Source organism: Mauremys mutica, chromosome 1 (genome assembly GCF_020497125.1).
Source record: "Mauremys mutica isolate MM-2020 ecotype Southern chromosome 1, ASM2049712v1, whole genome shotgun sequence".
In the NCBI taxonomy this organism is placed as follows: domain Eukaryota; kingdom Metazoa; phylum Chordata; order Testudines; family Geoemydidae; genus Mauremys; species Mauremys mutica.
Window position 1 is genome coordinate 185,559,504 of NC_059072.1, and position 16,134 is coordinate 185,575,637.

The following is a 16,134-nucleotide window of genomic DNA, read 5'->3' on the forward strand; positions in this document are numbered from 1 at the left end:
GAGTGGGGTTAAAGAAAGCTGAATACTGCCCTGGGGATTCAGATTATATCCGTGTCTCTGCCACAGAGCTCCTTTGGGATGTTGGAGAGGTACCTAACCAGAATTTTCACAGTTGGCCACTACCAGCATGTTCCTCAATTTCTGGGTGCCCAAACAACCACACATGGGGCCAGATTTGTAGTAGTGCTGAACCCTCACAACTAACACTGAAGTCAGCTGGAGCAGTACTTTGAATGTATAAAGATTACATACACTCTGAAAAATCAGGTACCAGGTGTTTCAAGTTGAGCACCCAAAGTTAGTAGACACTTAATAATTCTGGCATTGATATCTTTTGTGTCTCAGTTCCCCATGTATATAATGGAGATAACGATACCATCTAATTTCACAGGCATGTTGTGAAAATAAATTAATTAATGTTTGTGATGCACTCAGACACTATGGTGAAAGCACTACAGCAGCACCCAGGAGGAAATTAATAATTTTATATTTGGTATAGGGTTTGGATGGTGTGCATTAAATAAAGCCTGGGGGCATTCTTTGAATAAAGATGATAAAAAGAAATATTGAACAACTACCCATTCACTGAATGAAGCAGGGGGTCCTGTGGAAAAAATACTATGTGACCATGTAGTTAAAGACTGTATAGGGGGAAAAGTAAGTTGTAATGGTAACCTTAATAGTGCCATTACCTAACTTTTGAGGGCTTAATTTTGCTATTTCAGACTCCTTTTGACATAGATATTTGGATGCAATATTATAGCCAATACATACACCTCTACCCCGATAAAACTCTGCCCTCGGGAGCCAAAAAATCTTACTACGTTATAGGTGAAACCACGTTATATCGAACTTGCTTTGATCCACAAGAGTGTGCAGCTCCACCCCCCCGGAGCGCAGCTTTACCACGTTACATCCTAATTTGTGTTATATCGGGTCGCGTTATATTGGGGTAGAGGTGTATATATAAAGTTTGCAAATCACAGAGTTATTATTTCTGGAAAATATTTCTGGAATTTCAAGTCCTGATTTGGAATAGAGGAGACAATTTCAGAATCATTTTAAAAATCTGTAACAGAACCCAAAGAAGGGGAGCGACTGATGCAAGTTTGCCAGCCATCATAGAATATTAGGGTTGGAAGGGACCTCAAGAGATCATCTAGTCCAACCCGCTGCTCAAAGCAGGACCAATCCCCAAATAGCCCCTTGAAGGATTGAACTCTCAACCCTGGGTTTAGCAGGCCAATGCTCAAACCACTGAGCTATCCCTCTCCATCAAAATGATAAAAAGGCATCTAGGTGGTTTGTCACCTAGCAAAGCATTTGGAATTTCAAACAGGAATTTCCAGAAGGGAAAGAGTCACATCATTCTTCTGACATCTGTCTCCTTTTGGATGCTAGCTATGCTGGATCTTTATGCCACATTAATAAAGTTGGCTTTACTCTCTGGATAGTGTGGCTGCTATCCCGGAGACTGTGGTTAATTAAATGGTTTTGTCCTGATTGCTAGAAACTTTCTAATTAGCAGTGCTAACTTCCCCTTCCCTCCCCAATCTCTTCCTTCTTTAGGGCAATTCTGATGTATTACCGGTGGGCAGTGTGTGCTTGGTAGATGGTGTAGGGTCACTGCTTTTCACATCAAGGGATCTAGCAAAAAAAGCTGATATTATAAACCACAACAATTTGTATTTTCCTTATGAAAAACAGGGTAGGCACAACTGTGAGAGTTTGTTCACATTATTTAATCTCTTCCTGGTGGAAAGAATGAGTGTGTCTGGATCAAACGGTGCACTCCATTTTGTATTCTGAAGCCCTATTTTACTAGGACCTCCATTTTGTACTATTTGATGAACACATCTAACCTTGCCCAAGGCAAGCCTATTTAAATGCATTCCTGATAGCTATCCTGCCCAGGAAAGGCTCTTGACGCTTCACTGAAGGACTGTCACAGAGAAGCCAAGGGGACTACAAACTGGGGCTATCAACTTTGAATGATTCTTAACTACTGAGCCACCCCCATGGAACAAAGGGTTTTCTGCACCGGTGCCTTACTGAGGGAGGGGCTGGAGCTTTTCAGCTGAGCACATGGCAAAAGGAGACAGAGACTGTATTTAAGAAGAGCTGCTGCTCCGAGTTGGAGACCAACCATCGCCACATGTAAGCAGAACTGGCTGAAGAGAGAGAGGGCAGGAGAGACTCTGCCCAGACTGAAATGCTAACAGACTTCAGATTCACAGAAGAGGTGAGGCTCTTACATGATGAGGGTGTGTCTGAGGATATTTGTTGTTCTTCAGACTAAGATCTGTACATTTCTAGAACGGTGGTTCCCAAACTTGTTCCGCCACTTGTGCAGGGAAAGCCCCTGGCGGGCTGGGCCAGTTTGTGTACCGGCCGCATCCGCAGGTTCGGCCGATCACGGCTCCCAGTGGCCGTGGTTTGCTGCTCCAGGCCAATGTGGGTTGCAGGAAGCGGCGCAGGCCGAGTGACATACTGGCCGCCGCTTCCAGCAGCTCCCATTGGCCTGGAGCAGCGAATCGCGGCCACTGGGAGCCGCGATCAGCTGAACCTGTGGATGTGGCAGGTACACAAACCGGCCTGGCCCGCCAGGGGCTTTCCCTGCACAAGTGGCGGAACACGTTTGGGAACCACTGTTCTAGAGTAAAAGTGCATGGTTAAGAAATTTCTTTGCTAAGACCATGTTCCTTGCTTTACAGCCATGTTGTCCCTGAAGGCTTTGGACTAGGAGCCCAGTGTGACCACATCATCAGTGAAGCTCTGGGGGAAGCAGTGTAACCACTTGGGGGTTTCATGAGGAGGAGCTCTGGGGGAGTCCAGTGTGGCTGGACTGCAAAGTCCCACATCCCAAAGAAGGGTGTCAGAAAAAGTCTGAGCCTCAAAAAGCCCCTTACAGAGCCAGAGCTGAGAATAGTGACTAGACTCTGACCAGACCCAATTGTCTTTGAAGTACATCAGACCTCATCAACTGGATCCATTTCCAACAGATTGGTGACCATACAACCTGGTCCAGTGCACCTCTGTAATACCTGGTTCCATGGATCATATGCATGAAGGTACTAACTGCCTGTTTAGGGATAAATTCTCCCCCTATGCCAATCCAGAGTAGGAGGGCTTGTTACAAAGCCATTATCTGAGGACTGGAGATAAATGGGTTCCCCCATTCTCAGTCTTTGAGATGCAGTGAAATATTTCCTATAGTCCTCTGAAAAAGTTAAGTCAATGAATTTCCCATTCTATTCCAAGCCTGCCTCTGTCCAGCCCCAAATCTGTCTGAACAGGGATGTGGTATGAGTAGGGCCCTACCAATTCATGGTCCACTTTGGTCAATTTCACGGTCATAGGATTTGAAAAATTGTAAATTTCATAATTTCAGCTATTTAAATCCAAAATTTCAGTGTTATAATTGTGTGGGTCCTGATCGAAAAAGGATTTTTGGGGAGGAGTGGGGTGTCGCAAGGTTATTGTATAGCGGGTTACAGTATTGCTACTCTTACTTCTGCGCTGCTGCTGGCATCGGTACTGCCTTCAGAGCTGGGCAGCCGGACAATAGCCACCACCCTCCAGCAACCCAGTTCTGAAGGCAGGGCAGAAGTAAGGGTGGCAATAGCGCGACCTTCCTAAAATAGCCTTGCCACACACACACACACACACACCTTCGACCCCCCTGCCTGCAACCCCTTTTTGAATCAGGACCAGTTTGAGAAACGCTGGTCTCCTCTGTGAAATCTGTATAGTACAGGGTAAAAGCACTCAGAAGACCAGATTTCACAGGGGGAGAAAATATTTCATGATCCATGATGCATTTTTCATGGCTGTGAATTTGGTAGGACCTAGGTCTGAGTCCCCACCAAGCCAGGCTCTGTAGTACAAAGGCAATAAGCCTTACATCAGTGCTGCAAAATTCACCACACACCCTCTCCCCCACCCAATACATATACACAGTTCTCATCTTCAGTCCCCTCTTCTCTTTTATAGTCTACATGACTCATTAGCTGCTGGCTGTAGTGACAGTGCATGTGTAAACAAAAAATACTGTGCCCTGGATCCCTGCAGCAGCATATATAAAATAATCATTCAAGCCCTGTGCACTGATGGCACTGCTGTGGTGCTTAGTCCACTCTCTCCGATCTGGTATTCCCCTCCACAGGGTAACTGCCTGAAGAAGAAAGCACTCATTTGTGGTGTGTAGTGCCCTAGAAAATCTCTGCTTCTATGGTTACAAATCCCTTCCCTGAAGTGCCAGGAAAAGAAATGTAGCATTTTGAAAGCTAAATACTATAAACTTAGTCCTCGGGAGCTCTAACCCTATAGTTTGACCTCTTAAACAGAGATGTTGTAGGTAATGTCAAAGAGATTCAGGCCTTCCATAATCCATCAGGTGAAGTTAGAGCTTGTGCTATAGAATGAAATACCATTACATACTTAGACCATGCACGCACATCCGTCCACAGGTGCCTTGTAGGAAGATCATTATTGCAAGTAAAGGTCACCAGGCAATGGGATATTGTGGCAGGAGGTCCCCAAGGATTGAAGTAGAGAGAGATTATGAAAACATCAATTTATCCTTAATTCTGATACTTAATTTTGCTTATTACACTCAATTTACACACTGAAGACTAGTGTAAGCATCAGTCACATTTTTGCGTTATGGGTTAAGACACATTCTGTTAAAAAGATCTTCTTTGTCAGTCAGTTAACATGCTTTGTGCTACATGTGAAGCTTTTGAACCTGATTGACTTCAACAAAGACAGATAGACACAATGAAAGAGAGAAAGAAAGAAAGAATCCATTCCTTTAGCACACTGTTCATTGTCTGTACAATGTTAGCTTATCTGGCCACTTGTACTAAGGTCAAACTAGGGTTTTTCAGAGCTGAGAAAGAATTGCAGGGACAAGTAAACAAGATTAAAGCTGTCAATGAAAGGTAGCAATTAGAAAAGTCTTACTGTCCAGGTGACTTGAACTGTAGTGGGTGTCAGCACAACAGGATTATGTAGCCGTACAATGACGTCTCCTAACTCTTTCTGGACTTGCCTGTGATCCACTCCTTGTGCTGGTGGGCTGATATCTGCCAGGCCAACCACAGACACGAAATGATTATTTTAATAAGGAGCCTCACTTGTATCATTAATTCATTAGGAGGACTGACAAATTTAATGTACTGGGTTAAAATAGTATTAGTTTGTATCACTTTCAAAAACAATGCAGCAGATTAGATTAACCTATGAACTCTGAAAAGCACCAAGTAAACATTCACTGCCATAAACAAACACCACATGTTCTATTAGTTAGGCAATTAGAAAATGTTCCTCTCTAGCCCAAATAGTCATTGAAAACATTTTTTCCCCTACCAGCTAGTGAGTGATTGGTGAGATACCATATTCACATGCTTTGAAATATTCAGATGATAATAGTCTAGATGTGCCAGTGTGCCTGCAAATCTAGAGCACAAGTTTGTATAATCTAAGCAAATTATATTGCAGAAGCTGAATATGTACATTTGCTTGTTTTTAAACTGTGTATGTTACACTCATTATGCTTCTTCAAATTTTCCCTCCTTTTCAATATGTATTACAATTTCCTTTCCTTTTCAGTTTGACAAAATTAGAGTTAGAAAGTGAGAGAAGACAGAGAACCATACTAAAAATAGCAATTTCCTGTTATTTAAGCCTATTCCACTATAGAAAATTTATACATTTTCCAGCTGTTCATGTCTCAAAATGGGATAAAGTTGTGAGGTCAAATTGCCCCTTCTCACATAAAAAAAGACATGGGAGAAAAACTCCACAAGGATTATCTTGCAGAGATTAGTCCAAATCATGCCTTCAGCAGAAGGGTGGGGAAGGAAAACATGGATTTCCCTATCTGAAACCAGGTAGGTTACAGTGGCTCTGTGTAAGGTCAGGGCAATCTGTGTGGAGGCTCCATCCCACCACACCAATCTGGCTCTGCTCCCTGGCAATAGTGGACCTCCAGAATTTCCGTGGCGCTATGTGGAAAAAGTTATGCAACCTGAAATTGTATTGTTTTTACTGAGTGTGGCCTCAAAATGTGAATCCCTCTAGTCTTGTCTCTGGTCTACCCACTCATTCCCCATCCTGTTCACATTTACTCTGAGCCTACCCATCTGCATCCCATGACCACCTGGAGAAGGACCTGAAGAGGTGACTGAATCACCCTTCTGCTCAGAGAAGTGGCTTTCTGTGCGTGGATCTAGTGTGTGGTGAACTGGCTCCCTAGTATGCAGCACTTTGAGAAACACTTCTCTGTCCCAATGTTTTCAAAATTCCATATATTCAAATATTGGGCCTCATGTTCTTCTCCACAACATAGCATGGAAGGGAGCAAGTCAGCATAGAAACCTCCGTAGGGCTATGGAAGGAGTAGTGCACCTTCACCACATTCTTCCCAAACTTGCCCTTGGAAAGAATTGAGGATCCCTCCCACGAGGTGCACTAGTACTCTGGGGAACTTGAGGTGTTATTCTGGGTTAAGAGTCAGAGAGGAGCCACTGAACATGGTACATGTCCGTATGCATACCACAGAATTCCCAGTGGAAATCCATGTAGGACTTACTGCTACTGGAAACCATCACTAACTCCCTTGGTATCTGCTTTCCTCCCTGAAGGGCAGGGAGTTGTGGAACAGGCAGGGTACTCAGATTCAATTACTTCACAAGAGTTGTGCTCCTAGAGGAGAAAGAGGGCCCAGAGGCCTGCTACAAAGCGGATGAGCATACATGAGTTCTGCTCAGATTTCAAGGATGATCCACTGGAGCCATTGGTTTCATTGACCACACTTACTTCCCCATATATGCTGCTGCAAACTCTTCACCTCATAAAGGGAAGACTCAAACAAGGTGACATCTTTTCTGTCTGATGGGTATGGGAGAGTAATATGTGGGCCTTTGTTCTCTTAACAGGAAAAACATTATGTAAAGTAGAGATAATACTGCTCTTAAGAAAGAAAAACATTCAAAGCATGTCTCAAATACTTCAGTCCTCAGGATTTAGATAAAAATCTAGTTTTCATAGTCCAGATTTCAGCTTCATATTTCAAGCAATATTATGGGTTTTGATTCACCAAAGAGACACTATCTACACAGGCTTTCTATTGACTTTCAAATGTGTGGGATGAGTCTATGGGCCTCCCAAAGGGAATATAATCCAAATATGGAAATGTTAGCAATGGTACAGAAGTGGTGTGCTCAGCAAAATATGCCTATTCAAAGTGAGTGAAAAAAAAAAGACAGATATTAAGATAAATCTATAACAGAGCAACTCAGACTTGTTTATTGAAAGATAACTTATACTAACTACAAAACATTTTTATACTGGATATAAAATAATTCCCATAGCTACCCATGATTAAATCTTAGAAAATATTATCTACCAATGGTACAGAACCAACAGCGTGCTATGATTATATCCCCCTTTGGGAGGGAAAAATATATTGTGTATACAGTGTGTATTTTTGTTTAATATGGACAAATGTCCATAAGCTATAAAAAAATTACTAATTAGAGCTACAGCGGGATATCACCACTACACCAAACACAAGAACCTACATGTGTTAGTGTTAGCCATGTGATTAATTGCATTTTGCATGCAACTTTAACTTTCTATATCGGCATTCTGCCCACTTATCCATCTTCCCAAGGTCTGCATTCTAAATGTCTAGCAACTTCAGATAGCTGCATTTTTCAAAATCAACCTGAATGAGAAATATGTCCTTCTCTCCCAGAATTACAGTCACCTGATGTCCAGGGCAGGAAATAGTAAGTCCAAGACCCAGGAAGATCCCAGGATACTGTATCTTCAAATCATGCCATTGTTAGGTATAGAAAATGTTCTTTAGGTTTCTAAAATTACATTGTGTTCCTCTGCTACTGAACCCTATGTCGTTGGATTCATGGCACTAAGCATATGTGCCTTTACAGATGAGGGAAGTGAAATACGGTGCCAATAAATATTTCTCTCTGAAACATGTTCAAATATTTTCTGAAAAATACCTAGCCGATCCTAAATAAAATGCTTTCCAACTCATAAGGCAGCTTTTCCAAACTCATTCCAATATAACTTTTTTAACCAAACCACACCATAGGATGTGGGTATAATTATTCTGGAGCAGTCTTTGTGCATGTGATTTTCATGTAAACTTGTTTAATCGATTTTTCTGTCCTACGCAGAGTAGTGCACTGACCTACAAGATGCTACTCATTTGTATATAAAGCTGTAGAACAGATGTGGGAAAACTACGGCCTGCGGGCCACATCCAGAAGAGGAAGGGGGGCAGTTGGATGGAGTGGAGGTTCTGGGGGAGCGGTCAGGGGATGGGGAACAGGGAGGGTTGGGAGTGGGAGTCCCAGGGGGCCTGTCAGGGGCCGAGGATATGGATAGAGGTCGGGAGGGCAGTCAGGGGACAGGGAGCGGGGGGGGCAATTGGGGGTGGGGGTCCCGGTATCCCACCGCCTATCCATCCCACCCTCTATCCAACCCGGGGCAGGTGGTCAGGGGACGAGGAGCAGAGGGCAGTTGGATAGGGGGTGAGAGTCCCAGGGGGGCTGTCAGGGGGCGAGGGTATGGATAGGGGCTGGGGCAGTCAGGGGACAGGTAGCAGGGGGATTGGATGGTTGGGGCGAGGGTCTCAGGAGGGGGCGGTCAGGGGACAAGGAGTAGGGGGGGTTGGATGGGTTGGGGATTCTGAGAGGGCAGTCATGGGGCAGGAAGTGGGAGGGGGCGGATAGGGGGCGGGGCCAGGCTGTTTGGGGAGGCACAGCCTTGCCTACCCAGCCCTCCATACAGTTGCACAATCCCGATGTGGCCCTTGGGCCAAAAAGATTGCCCACTCCTGCTATAGAAGAATACTGTGTGATATTCTGTTGTATTATTTGTGAAATTAGGTGTGATTGTGTTATGAAAAATTACCCTAGAGTCACAAAGGGGCAGAGTTAGATTGTATGGGCAACCTTACTGTAGTCATTGTTTGATTTCAAGTGATTAATTGTACATTTTTAATGCTTTCTTAACATATTTTTTCAAAGGAATAGAAAATAAAAATGTCATAATGTGCAACTATTGGCTAGATGTGATTGGACTGTTCCATGCCACGCGGCTAAGACAATCTGCCAGGGGGGAGCTACTCTTCTGCAAATCTTAGGAGCTTCACAGTCCCTATCATGCTAGAGGAGAGTCCCTGCCCTAGTGGAACTTATCCTAGAAGGAGACCTGATAACTAGTGCAGGCGGGAGGCTACACTTCTGTACTTCTTAGCAGGCTCACAGCTAGAGATACTTTTGGCTGGTTGGATGAGCTTGGGAAAGGGAGTTTGGGATAGGGGAGGATGGCACAGGAGCCAGGGGAGCCACTGAAATTGAAACTTTGTTCACATATGAAAAACACTGTTCATGACATTGAAAAACTTGGTGCTGGCCATAGAGAAGTTAGACCATAGCAGGGTAGTCCAGGAAGGAGAGAACAGATCAGACCCAAGCCACCCTGAAAGGTATGGCAATTGGGGTTGCCCGGAAATAAGATATACCAGATTAGAGACCACCTGACAGAAGCCAAACAACAATATGGTGTTTGAGAGCTCCTCAGAATAGGAGGGCTAGCCTCAAGTTGTGTTTGCTAGACATCTTCTGGGTGACCAACATGCCAGCGAGAACCATGTATTTATTTGGAAGTTACAAAGGACTTTATTAGAGCATGACCTCAACAACTAGTAGCTCCCAATGAACCTAGTATGTTTGGAAGTGTTTTATTTAGAGTTTATTATTTCAATATTATTCAAGGGTGTTTCTGAATATATGGTTATTAAACATACAAGCGATCAGTAGTGCTCTTAATGGCTTGAGGAGTTCTTGCTCAGTGTAAGGATTTGCAATCCAATGGTGTAAATTTGCCCAGTATACCCTGCATGTTATTTGCCATATTTTTATTTAATGAAACCAAATTTTAAGACATAAAAGTTATCATGGATACCTGTTGTGAATTAATATAACGTACCATTGCTTTAATTGCCTCTTTACTTTGCAATGGCTAGTATGAACAGGCTTTTTACTGCATGTCGGCTTCCTTTGTGAGTCTGAGTTGAATCCAAGCATTATTAGAAATCACATCAAAACATTATGCTAATTCTCAATTGATGTTATGATTTAATTCTACTAAATGGTAAGGTATCAAAGAGCTATGCATACTCTACATGTTGCACCATGTGTGGCTGGCGAACAGCTTGTGGAAATGGAAACTACAACATGTCCTGAAGCTAATGAAAAGAACTATTTTTGCTGAAATCAAATCTCTTGTCAGTATGTCAGATATAAAGATGTGGAACATAAGAGTTCTCAAAAGCTAGATTGTGCTATGAGCATGGAGCTTAAAGTCAGGGATGGTGCAGAGCCGCACATCCCTGGGGAACTGATGGGAAGCGTACTGCTTTGAAAAGCAGAATCCCACCTGGAGTCTCCTTGATGCAGTGGGGGTGGGGAGCAAAAATTTGCAACAGACCTTTAAAAACCAAGCCTCTGCCCATTCCTCATCTGTTCTCACCCATCCCTGCCCCTTTGCAGAGAGGAGCCTAGGGTCTCCTACCAGTGCTGTGGCTACTACTCTGGGTGACTCTGCAGGGGTGGAAAAGCTGTGTACACCCTCCTTGCCTCACTGCACAACCATAGAAGTCCTTTCTGTAAATGAATTGTAGGAGATTACTCTGAATCATCCGTGAACAGGAATAAGTCTGAGTAAACAATTGTTCATAACTGTTTTCCAATCTGTTCAATGAAGAGTTATGCTGTGGGGTGCAGAATTTGGTCAATGCATTGACAAACCTGTGCTCCACCGAGAAGCGTGTCCATTTTCACCATATTCATTTAGACTGAGCATAGAGAGAGTAAATTGGGTATAAAACAACCATTCTGGTTTGTCAGCATTTCACACCCTTTTTGTACAGGTGTAAGAGATGGGAGGCAATGGAGGATCAGGCCATCTTCATCTAATTGCACTAGCTGTCCTACAGTTGAGAAGTCCTATTTAGGCCATCCTTTTTAGTTTAGTATTCAGTAGATGAATGTAGAGAACATAAAATATGTCCATACACACACACACATGTGTCTCAGAATATCTTTTAAAATAATTCTCAGCATGAATTAGATTCACATTGATTCTCTGCAAAAATATTGGGCCAGACTGATTCATACACTCTGGCTGCTTTGTGCCACTCTGGTGATGAAATCTAGCTGTAGACCTGGCTTTTATCTTTGTATCATACTTATATGTCCCCCATTAACATAGTGTTTAGTGCCTCATGATCTTGAACATATGTATCCTCACAAAAACCCTCTGAGGAAGGGAAGTGCTACTATCCCCATTTTACAGATGGTAAACTGAGGCCCAGACAGACTAAGGGCCAGATTTGTTAAGGTATTAAGGCACCTAAAGATGCAGATAGGAATCTAGTGGAGCCCAATATGAGTTGGGCATCTAGGTGCTTTTGAAAATTCCACTAGCCATCTATCTTCATCTTTAGGCACCTCAAAACCTTTACAGATCTGGTCTTAAGTGACTTGTCTACGGTTATACAAAAAGCCTGTAGTGCAGCAGGGAATTAAACTGGGGTTTACAGGTTGTGTGGGTTTACAGTGTTTTGAGTTACCAGAGTGGTGGAAAGCAGCTGAACTAAATTGGCTCAATTTTCAGAGATTTTCCACCCTTCTTTCTATTATCAAGTAATTCAAGCAGAATTCCTGGATACAACTGGAGATCATGTGAACAATTAATGATTGACATTACCTTGTGTGCGGACAGGATCTGACATAGGGCTGGGGTCACTCAGACCTTGTGAGTTGATTGCTCTCACCATAAACAGGTAGATTGTATTGGGTCGCAATCCTCTTAAAGTGTAGAGTGTTGTCTTTACATGATTAGCAACTGTTTGCCAGCTATTGCTCACAGATTGGCTGCAATGAAAAAAAACATGGTTGAAGACTACAGATTAAAGCAAAAAGAAATCATACTAATACAGAATTGGAAGTGTCCCTGATAGTCCAGTTCCCTGCACTGATGCAGGACTAAGTTTATCTAGGCCATCTCTGATGGGTGTTTGTCTAACCTGTTCTTAAAAACTTCCACTGACAGAGATTTTACAATCTCCCTAGGTAATTTGGTCCAGTGCTTAACTATCCTTACAGTTAGGAAGTTTTTCCTAATGTCTGAATCTCTATTGCTGCAATTTAAACCCATTACTTCTTATCCTTTCCTCAGTGATTAAGAAGAACAATTCATCACCCTCCTCTTTATAACAAACTTTTACATACTGGGGAGAGAAAGGATTTGTAAAAGAAGTTGGGTTTCATTTCCTTGCCAAGGTTAACCACTGGGGGAAAAAAATAACAAGATCAATTAAAAAAAATGAAACAGTTCTGCTGGTTTTAATTAATTCATCAAGAGGGTAGACCACATTATGAAACAAAACAATAGTACCATAAAAATATTTCAGCCCAGCTGAAGAGAAAGCCTTTCCTAATACATGTTAGCCCTCTAAAATAAATACTTGCAAAATGAACAGATACAGAAAAGTGGAAAAGTAAATGTGAATGATAAATGGGGCCCTCTTGAACAAATGTATGAAAATAATAAACCTGTTAAAAGAATAACTTTCTATACTACAGGGTAAATTATGCCAATAAATTGTCTTGCTAAAAGAATGTGTTCTCCTTGAATTAAATCCATATGTAAAATTACTTTTGACTCTTTCAAAAACACAACTGTAAATGAAAAATGCATGAATATATTTTCCTGTGCTTATGTTTTCAGCTGGACTGTCCTATAAACAGAATATAGCACTTGCATCTGTAATGATCTCAAGTGTGATTGTTAAAAACAGCTCCCTATGAATATATGGTGATTTTTAGAGTCATCAGTGGGATGTCACTGCAGCTATGTAAAGACAAATGGAAACTTTTGCTAAGGATAAAGAGAGGATTTCATTTCATAGCTGTCGTTTGTATATTATTCATTAGAAAGTTTTTCTGTCTTTTCCATTTGGGCTTATTAAAGGTAGTCACTATTTTCATATGAGTCAAAAGACATACTGGAAGTTACCATTTTTATGGAAAACAATTATTTGCATATTTTAGAAATGGTACATAGATATTTATGTAGAAGGATGAGTAGTCATCATTGTAGCCTTTTGAGCTATTACTGTACATATTTTAGATGACCACAGACTACCATGCTAACTAAAAGGAAAAATATATTTACTCCTTTTCTTTCACATAAGACTCTGATTCAGGAAGGTCCTTAAACATCACCCTAATTTGAAGCACACAAGTAACCCATTGATTTAAGTAACTTGCTGAATTGTGACCTAAGGGCTCAGTCCTGCAAAATACTGTGCACACCTGTGAGGTGCTCAGCTCTTCAGCTCTGATCGACTTCAGACTTGTAGGATCAAGCTCTAAATGATCAGATGTTTGTTTTTTAAATGATATATTTTATTCCATGTGGTATACACATACTAGAATTTCAAAAGGTGTTTTTGTTTGTTTGTTTGTTTTTGTTTTTAGGTTCTGCTTTAAGACTAAACATCCCAACATGTTCAAGGTTTAGGGAATTCTATTATTAACTTTTTTTTAAAAATCTGTTTTGCCCAACCCTAATTAAACTACCTCCTCTCACGCTGTCCAATCTGAATGTCAACATTCTCATTTGAAACCCTCAGTGATGATCAGGATTAAAAATAATAATAATGGAGATATCCTATCTCCTAGAACTGGAAGGGACCTTGAAAAGTCATTGAGTTCAGCCGCCTGCCTTCACTAGCAGAACCAAATTCTGATTTTGCCCCAGATCCCTAAGTGGCCCCCTCAAGAATTGAACTTATAACCATGGGCTTAGCAGGCCAATGCTCAAACCACTGAGCTATCCCTCTTCAGGGATTAAGAAAAAAGTAACAGATGAGTGAATGCATAGTCAAGCTATACTTTTGCTGACCTGAAGAAATAGTCTAGTGCTTGTCTAAAAGTTCTATTAAGAAATAGGTGGTTAATAATAAAAAGGAGAAATTCTTGAAGATTAAGAATGAACTCCATGTCATCAAAGATAAGGCCTTTAGTGAGTTAATTGAATTTGCAGATGTCCACACAAGTACCATCATACCAGGAGCATAGTTAACACTAGGGTTAAAACAAAATTAGAAAGGAAAGAGATTAGAAGTAGAAATTTTCACATACCTAAAAGCCTCAATGATATATGCACTAGCTGGTAAGCTTCCAGGGGTGCCTGGCTGCCAGGACAAGGTGACACTGTTCTTAGTAACATCAGTGACCTGGGGTTTGGATGGTGGCCCAGGAAGATCAATCAAATCATAATTTTTACTGATTGTTGCTCCACCAGACTCTGTAAGGGGTAAATAAAAAAATAGTTAACTTTTATCCTTGACTGCACAATTTGATTTTAAAAAAGAGGAGCAAAAATAAAAAAATATACAAATAATTACGATAGTCAGCACAATGGCCCCAGTGCTTACTGACCTAACTTAACAATAACAACAGAGAGTCAGGTTTACATTTAGAGGCTTATGTTACTGGATGATTGGCTGTGGGTCTTTATAGAAGCTTTTGCTCATAAAACAAACCAAAGAAAGCAACAACAATAAAAGAAAAAGGAGGGGAGGAGGCAGACAGCCTAGTCTACTTTATTTATTTTTTAATAGCTGGAATAGATTCACCTAAAATGTCAACACATCAGTCAATAGAAGGCATGAGAAAGCTCCCAATCCTACAAAAGGATCTCCAATTAGGTAGAGTCTTTCACCCCACATGAAGCCCCAGTGACTTCAGTGGGATTCTTCATGGCCATAAGGGCCTTCCTGCATGGAAACAGTTAGTTTGTTGATACTCCACTTGAGACTAGATATAGCTCTCCAACGTACCTTGATACTAATACAACTGGTTGTACTATCAATGGAGATTTAGAGATAATAATACCAAAATCTAAGGCGCATGAAGATATCCAGCCTTTCTACCAAAAAATATAGTAGTCTCAATCCTGGTTCCCTTTAAAACACATCTGCTATGATACAGTGAACACAAGCCAAGAGAATGGCAAGCCTCTGACATGACTTACCTGTCACCTCTAGCACAGCGCTCCAGGATGTCTCCCCACTTGAACTTGTGGCCACACATGTGTAAGTGCCAGTGTCAGATATCTAGTCATACAAAAATGGTAATTTTTGACAAACCTTTAACATCAGGTGACACAATCCTCTCAATTTTTTTCTGAATATTTCTTGATGTAAAATAAGAAGGACTTAACCTACATTGTACATCACTAAAGGACACCAGACATTTCTCAAATAATCATTTAATGGTGGCTTACTTTTAGCGAACTATAATAAGATTACTTGCTCTTAATAGTTTCACTCTCTTTTCTCCCCCCCGCCCATTATTCTAATTCTCATATTGTTAATGTCATTGGTACAGGGTATGGGCATTACAGAATGGTTAATTTAAAACATGTCACCAATGTTTTTTAATATATGAAGGAAGATCCAGGTGAATTCCAGTAAAAATATAACATAACATAGATGTGACTGAAATTATAATTTAAAGTGTGTCTAAATTGTGAAATGGGTACAGATTTCACTTCTCAGAGGACATTAAGCTTCAGTTTCATAATCCCTGCCTTGATTTACAGTTTCCAGTCCCAGCAGGGTTGTCTCACCTCCTTTTATTCTTCTGTTGTAGAGGAAGTATTACTATGCAGTTTATCATGTATGGGTCTTTTTAGATGAGACTTTAAAATCAGTCCTGTCTAATTAGTATGGATATTAAAGTCCTCATGCATAACATTTTCTAAAGGGTAAGGATGGCCAAAATTCCCTCTTCCCTCTCCACTTTTATGCAGAGTGGAGTGAGCCTGTTGATGAGCTAGCAGCTGCCTTCCACACCAGAGGGGTTTCAGTGATGCTGTATGTGCATTTCAGTGGCGCTGTACGTCTGGGGTTTGAGACGTGTTTTGGGATGAAAAGCATTATATTCACATAAATGATCCAGATATGCAGAGTTTATTTGGGGAAATTGTTTGTGGTCACATTGACACTATTAGAGTTATTTC

General features: G+C 41.4%; 1 protein-coding gene across 5 annotated transcripts in view; it reads right to left on the minus strand.

Annotated features, from left to right (window-relative positions):
* ROBO2 (roundabout guidance receptor 2) overlaps positions 1–16,134 on the minus strand; it is an 855,475-nt gene that overhangs the window by 99,845 nt on the left and 739,496 nt on the right. For all 5 annotated transcript variants that reach the window (XM_045002137.1, XM_045002139.1, XM_045002138.1 and 2 more), the window contains 4 exons: positions 15,145–15,226; positions 14,250–14,415; positions 11,809–11,975; positions 4,966–5,087 (listed from right to left, as the gene is read on the minus strand). In XM_045002137.1, coding sequence (XP_044858072.1) covers positions 4,966–5,087; positions 11,809–11,975; positions 14,250–14,415; positions 15,145–15,226 — 537 coding nt within the window. The remainder of the gene's footprint in view (positions 1–4,965; positions 5,088–11,808; positions 11,976–14,249; positions 14,416–15,144; positions 15,227–16,134) is intronic.